This window comes from Columba livia, chromosome 2 (assembly GCF_036013475.1).
Source record: "Columba livia isolate bColLiv1 breed racing homer chromosome 2, bColLiv1.pat.W.v2, whole genome shotgun sequence".
Classification (NCBI taxonomy): Eukaryota; Metazoa; Chordata; class Aves; order Columbiformes; family Columbidae; genus Columba; species Columba livia.
Genome location: NC_088603.1, coordinates 86,924,593 through 86,935,526, shown reverse-complemented (window position 1 = coordinate 86,935,526; position 10,934 = coordinate 86,924,593). Strand labels below are relative to the sequence as shown.

The window sequence follows — 10,934 nt, the reverse complement described above, 5'->3', positions numbered from 1 at the left end:
CATATGGTTTGTACAGTGTCTTTAAGCTTGTGACTTCTCACAGCCATAGTTCAAAATCCTCAGTCTGTTGAGGTGAGCAGACAACCAGCAGACTGTGACCAATTAGTTGCGCTGACAGGATAGCGATGTGCAAAACTGCCAAATGTTCCTGATATGGAAGGGAAAGCAGGGTCCGTGCAGTAGCCTTGATTTATGGCTACTTTGACAAGGAAACAGGGTAAGAGATTGACAAATGTTGAAGAAAATAAAAATGGATGCAGGTCGCTTAGAGGATTTCTGACTAAACACAAGTTGCCAAGTCATTGCCAAAGCAGTGAATTTTAAAAAAAGAAAAGGGGATGGGGAGCAAAACTAAAGCCAGTGTGGTAAGAGTAAACATGGCTATTTATTGTTGTTTATATGTTGTGTACTTGCGAGGAGGTAAGTGTGATAAAGGGGAAGAACTTGAGAGAGGAACAAGGGATAAAATGTTATAATGTAAAGCAAACAATGTGACCAGGACTGAGTGGAAGTATGTGTTTGTCAGCCCTGTGCCTGACCACCACAGCATGAACCAGCACAATAAACCCCCTGTTTCCACAGTGTGTTACTTCTGCAGCCAGGAGGGACTGGTTATGTTTTCCTTTGACATTGATGAAGGAATACTAGACGTGCCCTTCTCAACACTGCCAGGACAATACCTGGGGGTTGCCACCTAACAATATCATTCCTTCCTCACTCCTTAACATAGCCAAATGTTTGTTTCATGCATGGGGAATTCTGCTCAGTACAGCAGTATACCTGAGACAAATGCTTTGTAGTTAGTTGATTAAAGTCTATACGCAAAACTGGGGCATTTCTGAGTTAACACATGTGACCACCAATCACCATACCAAAATAAATCCTGAAACTATTCAGGTAAAGTCAGAATGAAGTCATGCACACTAGCACAGACAAATGGATATATCATTACTACTGATGTCATAATGCAGAATAATGAAACAAATACAAAGCAAGATAAATACAATCGACTTTTAATTCTGAATCGTCCTTTAGTCCAACTTTGGTTTCACAATCTTGTGTAAATTTTGTAAAAAAATAATTAAGAACTATAAATTAAAATGTTCCTATTTTTCTTTTTGACAATTTTCAAAACCAGATAATTTTCTCTTGAACATTTTCTTCTCTAAAAATTAATTAAATCAAATACTGATCTTGAAGCTTAGTTTTACTTTATGCCTTTGTCAAATAAATTGTTTAATCCAATCAATCATATCCTTTCTGGCTTCTTCAATGTAAGGTTTGTCTTCAGGTTTCATATCTTCTGGCTTCAGCTGTGCAAACCCATGAACTTGTCCAGGATACACTTTAATTTTATATGCAACTTTGCAGTACTGTTTCAACTTGTCCTCCAGTAAGGTGATCTGTAAAATAAAATATTTTTTCTATTATATTGTGGCTTTTATTTTTTAAGTTTGCTAAACTTGTTGTTTCTCATGCTGCTACATCTACGCCTTTTCTCAGCTGTCATGCTTGAAGCAGGTTCTGTTGCTCAACAGATGAGAAAACCCCTCTTTGGAATGTGACAAAGAAAAGTTTTTTAATAAGTGTGGGTAAGTCCGAGAACCTCAACAGTTACTGCAGAGGTGGTTTAGTAAATCTCATTGCCATAAAGGAACAGGTGCTTTCTTGTTCAGAGGCTTAATATGGCTTGTAACCTAATTTTCAGCTCTGATCTTGAGAACACATTCCCTAAACCCCAGTGATTCTTTGCCCAAAATATTTGGTAGGTTTAATAATAGAGTATGAGAAAGCACAGGGTTTTTAAATTTTACTGTATAATAAAAGACACTTCTCTTCCAGAATCTTTTGATGATAAGTACACATATGCTTACACAGAGTACCAATCATATGATTATGTACCTGTACACATCTGTAGACATTTTGCGCTCATTTCCTTTAAAAAGTCAGGGGGAAAAAAGGGGAATGTTCACTTATTTTACCCCTTCAAGCTTAATTCTACCCTTTGTTCAGATTAGAGGCAGTACTGTAGTTTATTTCATGTTTGCTTTTTTTTTTTTTTTTTTAACCACAGAGCCTGTTGTTCCTCAGTGCAGAAAACAATGTATTTGGTTTGAGGATCTTTTTTTTTAATGCAGGAATTTTTCTTACACAATTTGCACAGATAGTTCAGAGAGAGAGCTTCAGGAGAAAAAGGTATGGTTTCAATGTATAATGCATGATGGAAGAAATGTATTCATGAAAATTGTGCCCCTGGGAAAAAGATGTTTTTCCCATAAAAAGGGGACAGGGAGTGAATGATTTGTTTTCTCATGCAGAGGAGACACATATTTGAGGTGCAGATCAACATACTGAATAACACAATCAGAAGTAAATATTGACTGGCTTCTGCATTTCCAGAGCACACTGCCAGTTCCTCAGTTAGGCCCTACTCCTACAGAACAAACTATGCTAGAGGTGGAATGTTATCCCTGTCACTGAAGAGGGCACCAGTTTCCTACCCATATATTTATCCAGCCTCTCAGATATGCTTACGGTAGAGGTTATATGAGAATATGGACGGCAGCCAGGAGTGAAAACAGAGTCCATAAGTTGTCATCATCTTGGTTAAAATTCACATCCACTCTTCTGACACAGTTCATTTTGCCTTCTTGTACCAAAAGCAATTAGTCATTGGTCCACATCATCAAAAAGTTCGGTTACTAGGCTGAAATTACTTTTTTATCCATTCAAAGTCCAAATTCAGTGGTTTAACTACCTGTTCTCTCAGCCAAAGCAGCATTATCCAAGTGTTTGTGGTGTTAGGGTCATACCAGCTGGGTCTCCCTGCCCAGTTTCACACTCTGCTTATCCAGCCACTCAGAGACCAACAACTTGCCTTTACAGCATTTGTCACCTCAAAAAAGCAGCTTTGAATAACCAAAGCAAGATATGGGGGAAGGTGACATATAAGCAAAACAATCCAGACTGTTTGATTTTTTCTATCTGAAAATGGTTTCTAATAAGCTAGGATTTCTGTTTGGGATAAAAGAACTATGGGAAAAGAAAAAGCATTTCTAGTACAACAGCTTACCTGATCATAAGAAATAGTGTGGTCTTTCTCACCAAAAATGAAAAATGTGGGATTTAATAAATCATATCTTTCTTCGGAGTCCCTAATTATTCCTAGAATGTATTTGAGAAACAGTCTGTCAGTGAGCTTAACATTCTGGCAAGATAAATGTCAAATTAAAAGACAAAATTTCTATTTTGGTTTACTCATTAAATACTTTTTTAAGATCAGGAGGCTTTCTATTCCGATGGGGAAAAAAAGCATCTGGAAAATATATTTCCCCACCCTCCAAGCACTAAACAAATAGATTAGAAAATTTCTGTGCAAAAGGAAACAACTTTTTTTCTGGTTTCCACCATTCTTAAATTTTGATACTAATATAGAACATTGCTGAAATAATCATAATTAAAATCTGCAACTCACCTTTGAGGTGACTGTTTACAGAAATTATTATAAAGCAGTAACTAGAGTTAGAAACTACACATAGTCATGTGAGCCCATATAAGTTTTCATGTGTTCTACATTACCATAGAGGGATACCCCAGCGGCTAATTGAGGATTTTTCAGCATCAAGTGATGTGCTGCCATTCCACCCCAAGAAAACCCAGCGATACCAATCTTCTTTGCACCACATTGTTCCTGTAGATACTTCAAGGTAACATCAGTTTCCCTAAGACATATAAACAAAAGCAAACTAAGGAATCTATCGCAGAATCAATACTTGACAATTTAAGAAAAAAAATTAAAAGAGATACAGGAATTTTTCTGCATCTGCACTCCCAATCATTTAAAACAGAGAATATTTTAAAAACACATTTCAGCCCAGAGCAGCAGCTTCTGTTCTTGAACAGGAGTTAGCATCTCTGGTTCTAGTGTAGGGAAGTACAGGAATATGTACTCAAATGCTTATCTGAATTGTGACCTGCTTCTATTGTTTTCAAAGGAAGTAAATTTTTAATTGAATGACTTTGTCTAGGACAGGAAAGCTAAAGACAAGACATATCTGCAAGTAGAACAACATCTTGCATTATGGATTGTAGGAACAGATAAGTTTCACTGTGCTATCTCTACAGAGTTCAGCTGTTTAGATAAAGATCTATCTTGAGTATGTCATTCCTGTTGCATGAGTTAACACTAAAATATCCTACCAAGCCCACATGCAATAACGCTATAACACTACTATACTAAAGTAGCAATTACTCAAAATTAAACTGTCAGTAACTATAATGTTTAAAAAATCAGGTATCACATGATGTGCAATTAAAAATATGCAAATTATTTTTAAAGTCAGTCAGAGCAGGAATTTTTTTTTAATTGCTGTCTTCTTAGGTCTCAGTAGAATTATCTTTTTTGTTATCTGCAGAGTTTAAAGTGAATTTTAAATGCAGACTGTACATACTAATAACTGTATTTTCAAATATTATGCCTAGCAGTGTGGTCATCACAGCTTTGGTTAGTCTGACAAACAAGCAGTATGAGAGTGACATGATTCAAAGATAGTGTCCTAGGCCTATGGTGTGTGTTCTGGGAAAGGATGATCTCTCTCAGATTTTATTTATTTGGAAGGGTACTAAGTCATGGATGTGTTGCAGTCTTTGTGCTCTGAAAGTACAACAGATCTGACCTTGAGGGAAGCTACAGGTGAACCCTTAAAAGACAGCACAGGGAGGTCCTCGAGGTCTTAATTGCCTAAGAGGGTGCCCACATATCTACTCTCTCTTTGGAGTAGGATTTTTACTTTTTATAGGTGTTAGTCATTTGGGTTTTTTTAAAAAAAAAAAAATTGCTATTTTATGGTCAAAAGTTTTGCTGAAATATGTTGAGGTTATGCTGTGACTGCTGGAATCTCTCGAAAGGGTCAGCAGAATACTTGTGGCTTAAAAGATGATAGCTTAGTAACAGGGTGTCACTGCCTCAGTCTAATCTGCTGGAGTTTTGGGCTGTGGTGACAGATGCTGAAGAAACAGGGAGACCTTGTTCCAGGCACTGCTAGGCTCTACAAATAGTGGGCACTCTATTTCACGTTGAAAAAAAGAGTATAGTTTATCAGATATATCTTAGGTTTTGGGCAGTCTTGCAAATTTTGATTCAGTTGCTCAGGAGAATATCATTTGTACCCATCATGACTTACAAGGCAGAAAGCAAGATGGGCAAGTGACAGCTGGCTGATAACATGAGTAGTTGTGGAAGAGTTTTCCTCCTTATCTTGAGGAACTGGAGGCAGAGTCAGCACTTGTGGGTGAGAATGCTGAGTATTGCTCAGCCTGTGAAACATGGGCTATGAGCCTGTGCAGCCAGTGTGGCATAGTTAGAAAAGGGCCAAGAAAAACAAGATGAGGACAGTTAAGCAGTAATGGACAGAGCAGATGATCCTTTCCGAATCCCAGCCAAGACAGTGCTCAGAACCACGGAAGAACCACCCAGAATAAGGAGTTGTGTGCGTGCAGCCAGCTTGCCCTGCAGTCAGGTGCCACTTTTAACATTTCGTACAAATACCCCTCATTTGCTAGATGTTCTTTAAAGTTCAAACATGCGTCTTACTTGTCTACTTTCATAGGATCATGCTCTTTCATCCAGTCAGCAAAGTCAGCCCAGTGGTCAGTAGATTTCCATGGTTCTGTTCCCTTGAAGAAGTCTGGACAAATGGTTCTGTGTGAGAGATGAAATCAAGTCAATTTTCACATCCAGGTGGGGAGAATCTGTGGATGTCTAAATGCCTCCTAATGTCTTTTCTACTCCAGAGTACACATCTACATGGTTACTATCTGAATCATATTCTACCCATCCTGTTCTGGCAATCAGCAGAGCTAAAAAGATATGTCTTTCTATGGAAAAAACAACAATAACAGCATCAACACCACCACCACCAACAAGCTACAGATAAACTCATTATTTCCTTAGATATACTTAATACAAAAGTAAAGGGATTAAGCAACACTCCTGATTTAATTAAACAGATATATGCCTCTTTGCTAGTAAAAGCAACAGCAACTGTTTGAAAGGTTTGGTTCTGAAAAGCTTATACAACTTAAAGATAGATACCAACATTTATCTTTTAATCACCCATGCTACCACATAAGCACGAACACTGGCACTTCATGACTCTCCTTGTGGTTTTGTGCCCAGGTAGCCATGTTTGATGGGTCAATTTTGGTAGCCTGGGTGACCTCATGGGAACGTTTTGTCCCTTTGTGTTTTTATTCGCTCAGACTGAGATGGTATAGTTGCCCTATGCGTGTGGGAAACATCATAAGCTTTGGGCCTGGTGATCCATCAGTGCATTTAAGAGGAAGATAGGAAAGATGGTTGCTTACATGTATCCATGACCTGCAATCAAATCGACTATGTATCTAATGTCTGGGAACTGCCATCCAAATACATCATGAATCACAATCACAGCTTTATCTGTGAAAAAAGATGGTCTGCAAACATATGCCTTGATGTGCTCAATTTGTACTTCATGTCCAAGACACCCATATGGAGATCTTTTCCCAGTATCATATATAAAAGGATTTGACATTTGGAAACCTAAAACAAAAAAAAAGACAAAAATGAGAGCAAGAAAGCAAAAATAATTTGATAACACAAATTATTAAGGGAAAATAAAGGTAAATATGATCTGCAGAAAGTAGTTCAATAACTTCTGTAAATAACATTGGCATCCTTGCCTAAAGGATAAAGTAGAAAAAAAGCAAAAGCAATGTTCCAGTGCAGAATGGCTCTTAACCCACTATGTGTTATTAAGCTGAGAATTAAGAGAAATACCAAAAACCAAAGTTCTTAAATTACAAGCAACCTGGACAGTCAGGTCCTGACTCTCATGTCATGTTTGTTTTTCTCCCGTGCCACTCTGTCAGCATTGGTGTGAAGCACTATGGCTTCAGATGTCACTCTTTCTCCTGGTATGGGGCCATCACACCCATCTTCATGGGGAATCCCATGCTGGTTTCTCTGAATTATGTGATGGGTAGGGATGACAGAACTAAACTGCTGCAGAAAAGCAGAGTGTTCCATGCTTCTCTCTGTGCCGGTGCCTGCAAACTAATCTGCAGTTTTGGTGGCAGCACAACAGTTGTTCTGGGAGCAGAGGTATTTGGTGCAGTTGAAGGACTGCAGTATGGATTTCTAAATTAGGTTCCATTGCCTTCAGCCCATATGCTCTTGAAAGGGATTGCAAGAAAATAAGCAGATATGCAAACCTCATTCAAAATATGTGAGGGTATTTGGTTTTGTCCCTTTTTCAAAAATGGTAATTACAGACAGTGAGCTCGTAGCTGTGTTAGAGAGATTAAAGTCAAAAGTTGTTCTGACTCCTCTGTGTCAGGAGCTTGGAATGGACTCTGTGCAAAAAGTTGAATGTGATCCTGTAATTAAAAGTAGTGTTATAATGCATTTATACAAGGAATCAAATTAAGTCTGCAGAGGCAGTGTTAATAGTAGCATTTCCTAGCCATGTACTGACTTCTATTCTCAAGGATACAGTACACACACCTGCATATATATTATGACTGTCGCAGCTTCATTTTTTCTACATCAGCCTATTATTTCTGTTTGCTCTGTAACACATACTTCAGATACCTAGTCTTCATGGAAGTGTGGTAAATTCTGTTAGAAATGTAAACCTTCCTCAGCTCTCCATTAGCCACAGCAGAGAGCTAGGTTTCATTGAGTAATGGGAAATTTTCCTAGGCAATACGGGCTTATTTGGAACCACGGTGCACACAGACTGAAGAAGTCAATGCCACAGAGACTCACTGCTTGCTTGTGCTTTACACATTTCCCAGCTTGAGTGATTAACGCAGGCTCAATAACAGCACTCAAATTTTATATGCATTTAGATTGCCTTATACCTAAGATAATCAGCCTTCCCAATGTATATTGCAGAGACAACGTTCTTCCTCATCCTCTCACAACTCTGTGGCTGCTGTCACCAGGTCTGGCAGGGCCAGCACTGAGTTTGAGCAAATATGCTTGATTACAGCTGTAATTCCTGGCTGATAGAGCACAGTGTAGAGATACAGGAACAGCATGAATGTGGCTTTACTGCTAGAATCAAGCTGCTTCAGTAATAGCCATGAGGTGGATGATCTCACTTCATGAGTAAATCCCTTGTGCTGATAACTGAGAGCTGCTCAACTTTGTTGATTATTCTCCCACCTTTCTCAACATCTGAATGTCAGGGTTGGTGGAATAAAGTGTAATGTATCTTGATCTTCAGTACTAAGATTGGCATTGTATGAAAGTGGAAGTTGTAACATGCATGGGAGAGTATGTCCTAGTTTAAGCTCCCAGTAATAGGCCTGAACATGCTTGAGAGATGTCCATTTATGCAAAAGTACTTCCTACCTCTTTTTTTTTTAACCTAAGATGAATGAGCTTGTCAATGTGCAAGAGGCTACCTGGAGAATTCACTGACACTCCCAAAGACAGCTAACACCACTGGCTTCTGAGATGGCAGCCACAATCTTACCCCACAAAGGTCTTCCCTTCAGAAGGGCACAACCTATGGTGTCCCCACAAGGAAGCTGTGTTTAGGAGGCGTTAAATTTTGCAACAGTTGTGGAACAGCTTGCTGCCTATTACTTACTGCCTGTTAGTTGCTTCACATAAATCATTTATTTGGCCTGTCTTGACTGATGCCTAGCCAGCTGGCTCTCTTCCAGGCACCAGGCTGTGGAGAACGTTAGTAAATAGTCAGCCACACCTGAACTGCTTAGAAGTCTTTGATGGGATCCTGTTTAGTCAGAAGATTTATTTGTTCCCGCCCACTTTGTCCCACACAACACTGTGTGTCAAAGCAACAAGCCAGGATATTTCCTACCTTTCCTGTCTCACCTCATTCTCTCTTCCCACTAATTACATCCTTACACTTTTCCTTTTCCTGCTTTCCCCATGGCACGGTTCCAAACAAGCAGAATCTCACCTTTACGCCCCTTTCCTCATCGCTGAGCTCCAGTACAGGAGAGACACGGGGCCTGGCACAAAGCTGAGAACAGAGGAAAAACTGACTGCTGCTAGTAGGGAAAAAAAGAGTATTATCCTGAGTCTGCTGACATCTTTCTGCTCATTAAGGGAAGCTTCTGCTGCTTACCGGTGGTTCTGTTCTTCCTTGGGTTTTCTCAGTACCATTTACTTTTTGTGCAATAATATAAAGACTGATAAGAGTTATTTACTATTATCACAAGGCAAAGGTGGGTTCCCTGGGTGGTAGAACAGACCCGAACTACTACATTTTTAGGGAGCCACAAACCACATGGTTAAATCCTGCAGAGTTTTAGTTTTCTACAGGAAAATACAAATCATTACTTGGGAAGTGGGGCTGAAAATCTTTAAAAAACAATCAGGCAAACAGGGGCAAAGATAGCCCTAAGGATAATCCCCACTTCTCAGAAAGTAATTATAAGCACATAATCTCAAAGTTCCATGCTTTTTGCCAGCATGTTGGACTGATGATGCCAAGATATGACATCTCTGCTCTTCTCCTGGGCCAAGCAATAACATCTTAAACTCTAGCAGTATTTAATTCAACAGTAAGTGCTCCAATGGACCAAATAAGAAAAAGAATGGGAATTAATTACCGTAAGGACAAAAGAAATTATTACGGTCCTTTAAAGTCATTTTGCTACTGATGGACATAAAATGGTTACCACTGTCCTCAGAAGTGTTGCTGTGACACAGCTTGCAGCAAACACTCAAAATATCAAAATACAATCCAGTCTTTTCTGGAGTTGACACCTTTTATCTTCACTTTATCCACTCCCTAACACTGTTTTTTGTGCATATTTTTACTGAAACAAAAACTGAAGTCTCTCTTTAAATGAGTGTTTTTTTGCTGAATGTTTTGTGCCTTTTCAAAAAACTATAGCTAACTGCTTAGCAATTTCAGATTTCTCCCTTTCAAAACAGCTAAAGTAGCTAGTCTTTCTCTGCTGACAACTCAATCTTTGTGGACCAGCTTGCCATCACATACCTGGAGTGCAGGATCCTGTTTTAAACCAGCTTGCTGCTTCTGCTCTGAGAGATACCAGCTAGATTTCTCTAAACGCAAGAAGAGGAAAACCAGTTCTGCTGACAGTTGTGCTGTTGCTGCTTCTCATCCGGCTTCCACGTGCTCTTCAACTCTTCTGCAGACTTTGGGATTGGGAGATGAGGAGGAGAGGCTTAGCACAGGAGTCATCCAGACTGGAAGGGGTGGGGACAAATCATGCAGAGAGGCAGGGTGCAGTAGGCTGCACATCAATCACCTTTTACTCCACCTTTTATTTATTTATTATTTAAGGATTTTAGAAAGCAAGATACACATAAACACTACACTGCACTTATTTTTTTCATCTCTCTAAGTATGTGTCATTCCTAACAATTAGTAGAGAAGTTGAAACAAGGCTTCTGAATGTTCTTATTGGCACACTTCAGTTTTTTGGGAAAATTTCCCTTCCAGATCAGTACACTAGAAAACAAATGATGTTTGTGATGTAGCCATTTAATAGACTGCAGAATCTTTTGACCTCAGCATTTATAGCTGAGACATTTAGCATCAGTGGTACATTTGTTGAGGCATTGTTAAATTCAGAAATGCATTTTCATATAGCGTATTCATGCACTTCTACTGTCCATAATAAATGTCTTTAATGGAATTTGTGCCGAATTAAGATGAATCTGTCTTGGCAAACTTGTAGCACAAAAACATTATGGAAGTCTCCCTAGCACAGATTAAACATATTACAGCCACGCCCACAAGTATTCCCAACAAGTCCGAAAGTGTTCCATGTTATTTTTGATTAGACTTGCTTTCAACAAGTTAGAAATATCTGAGTCTGAGCTGCTCGTTATTGATGGTGACTCTCTGAAATTTTCTGATCCTATTTCCATAATGGGCTTGTAT

General features: G+C 39.0%; 1 protein-coding gene across 4 annotated transcripts; it reads right to left on the bottom strand.

Moving 5' to 3' along the window:
- Window positions 1–997: 997 nt before the first annotated feature.
- On the bottom strand, window positions 998–10,209 carry LOC102088428 (carboxymethylenebutenolidase homolog). 4 transcript variants are annotated; one of them, XM_065052671.1, is made up of 7 exons: window positions 10,023–10,209; window positions 8,976–9,063; window positions 6,367–6,580; window positions 5,594–5,701; window positions 3,580–3,722; window positions 3,074–3,165; window positions 998–1,403 (listed from the first exon to the last, which is right to left on the bottom strand). In XM_065052671.1, the coding sequence occupies exons 3-7, from the start codon at window positions 6,570–6,572 to the stop codon at window positions 1,224–1,226; spliced, it is 729 nt and encodes a 242-aa protein (XP_064908743.1). In that variant the 5' UTR covers window positions 6,573–6,580; window positions 8,976–9,063; window positions 10,023–10,209; the 3' UTR covers window positions 998–1,223. The 4 variants fall into 4 exon arrangements, with proteins under 4 accessions (XP_064908743.1, XP_021143899.1, XP_005502992.1 ...); XM_021288224.2 differs by having other exon boundaries at window positions 8,976–9,038; window positions 10,023–10,208; XM_005502935.3 differs by lacking the exon at window positions 8,976–9,063.
- Window positions 10,210–10,934: the final 725 nt, after the last annotated feature.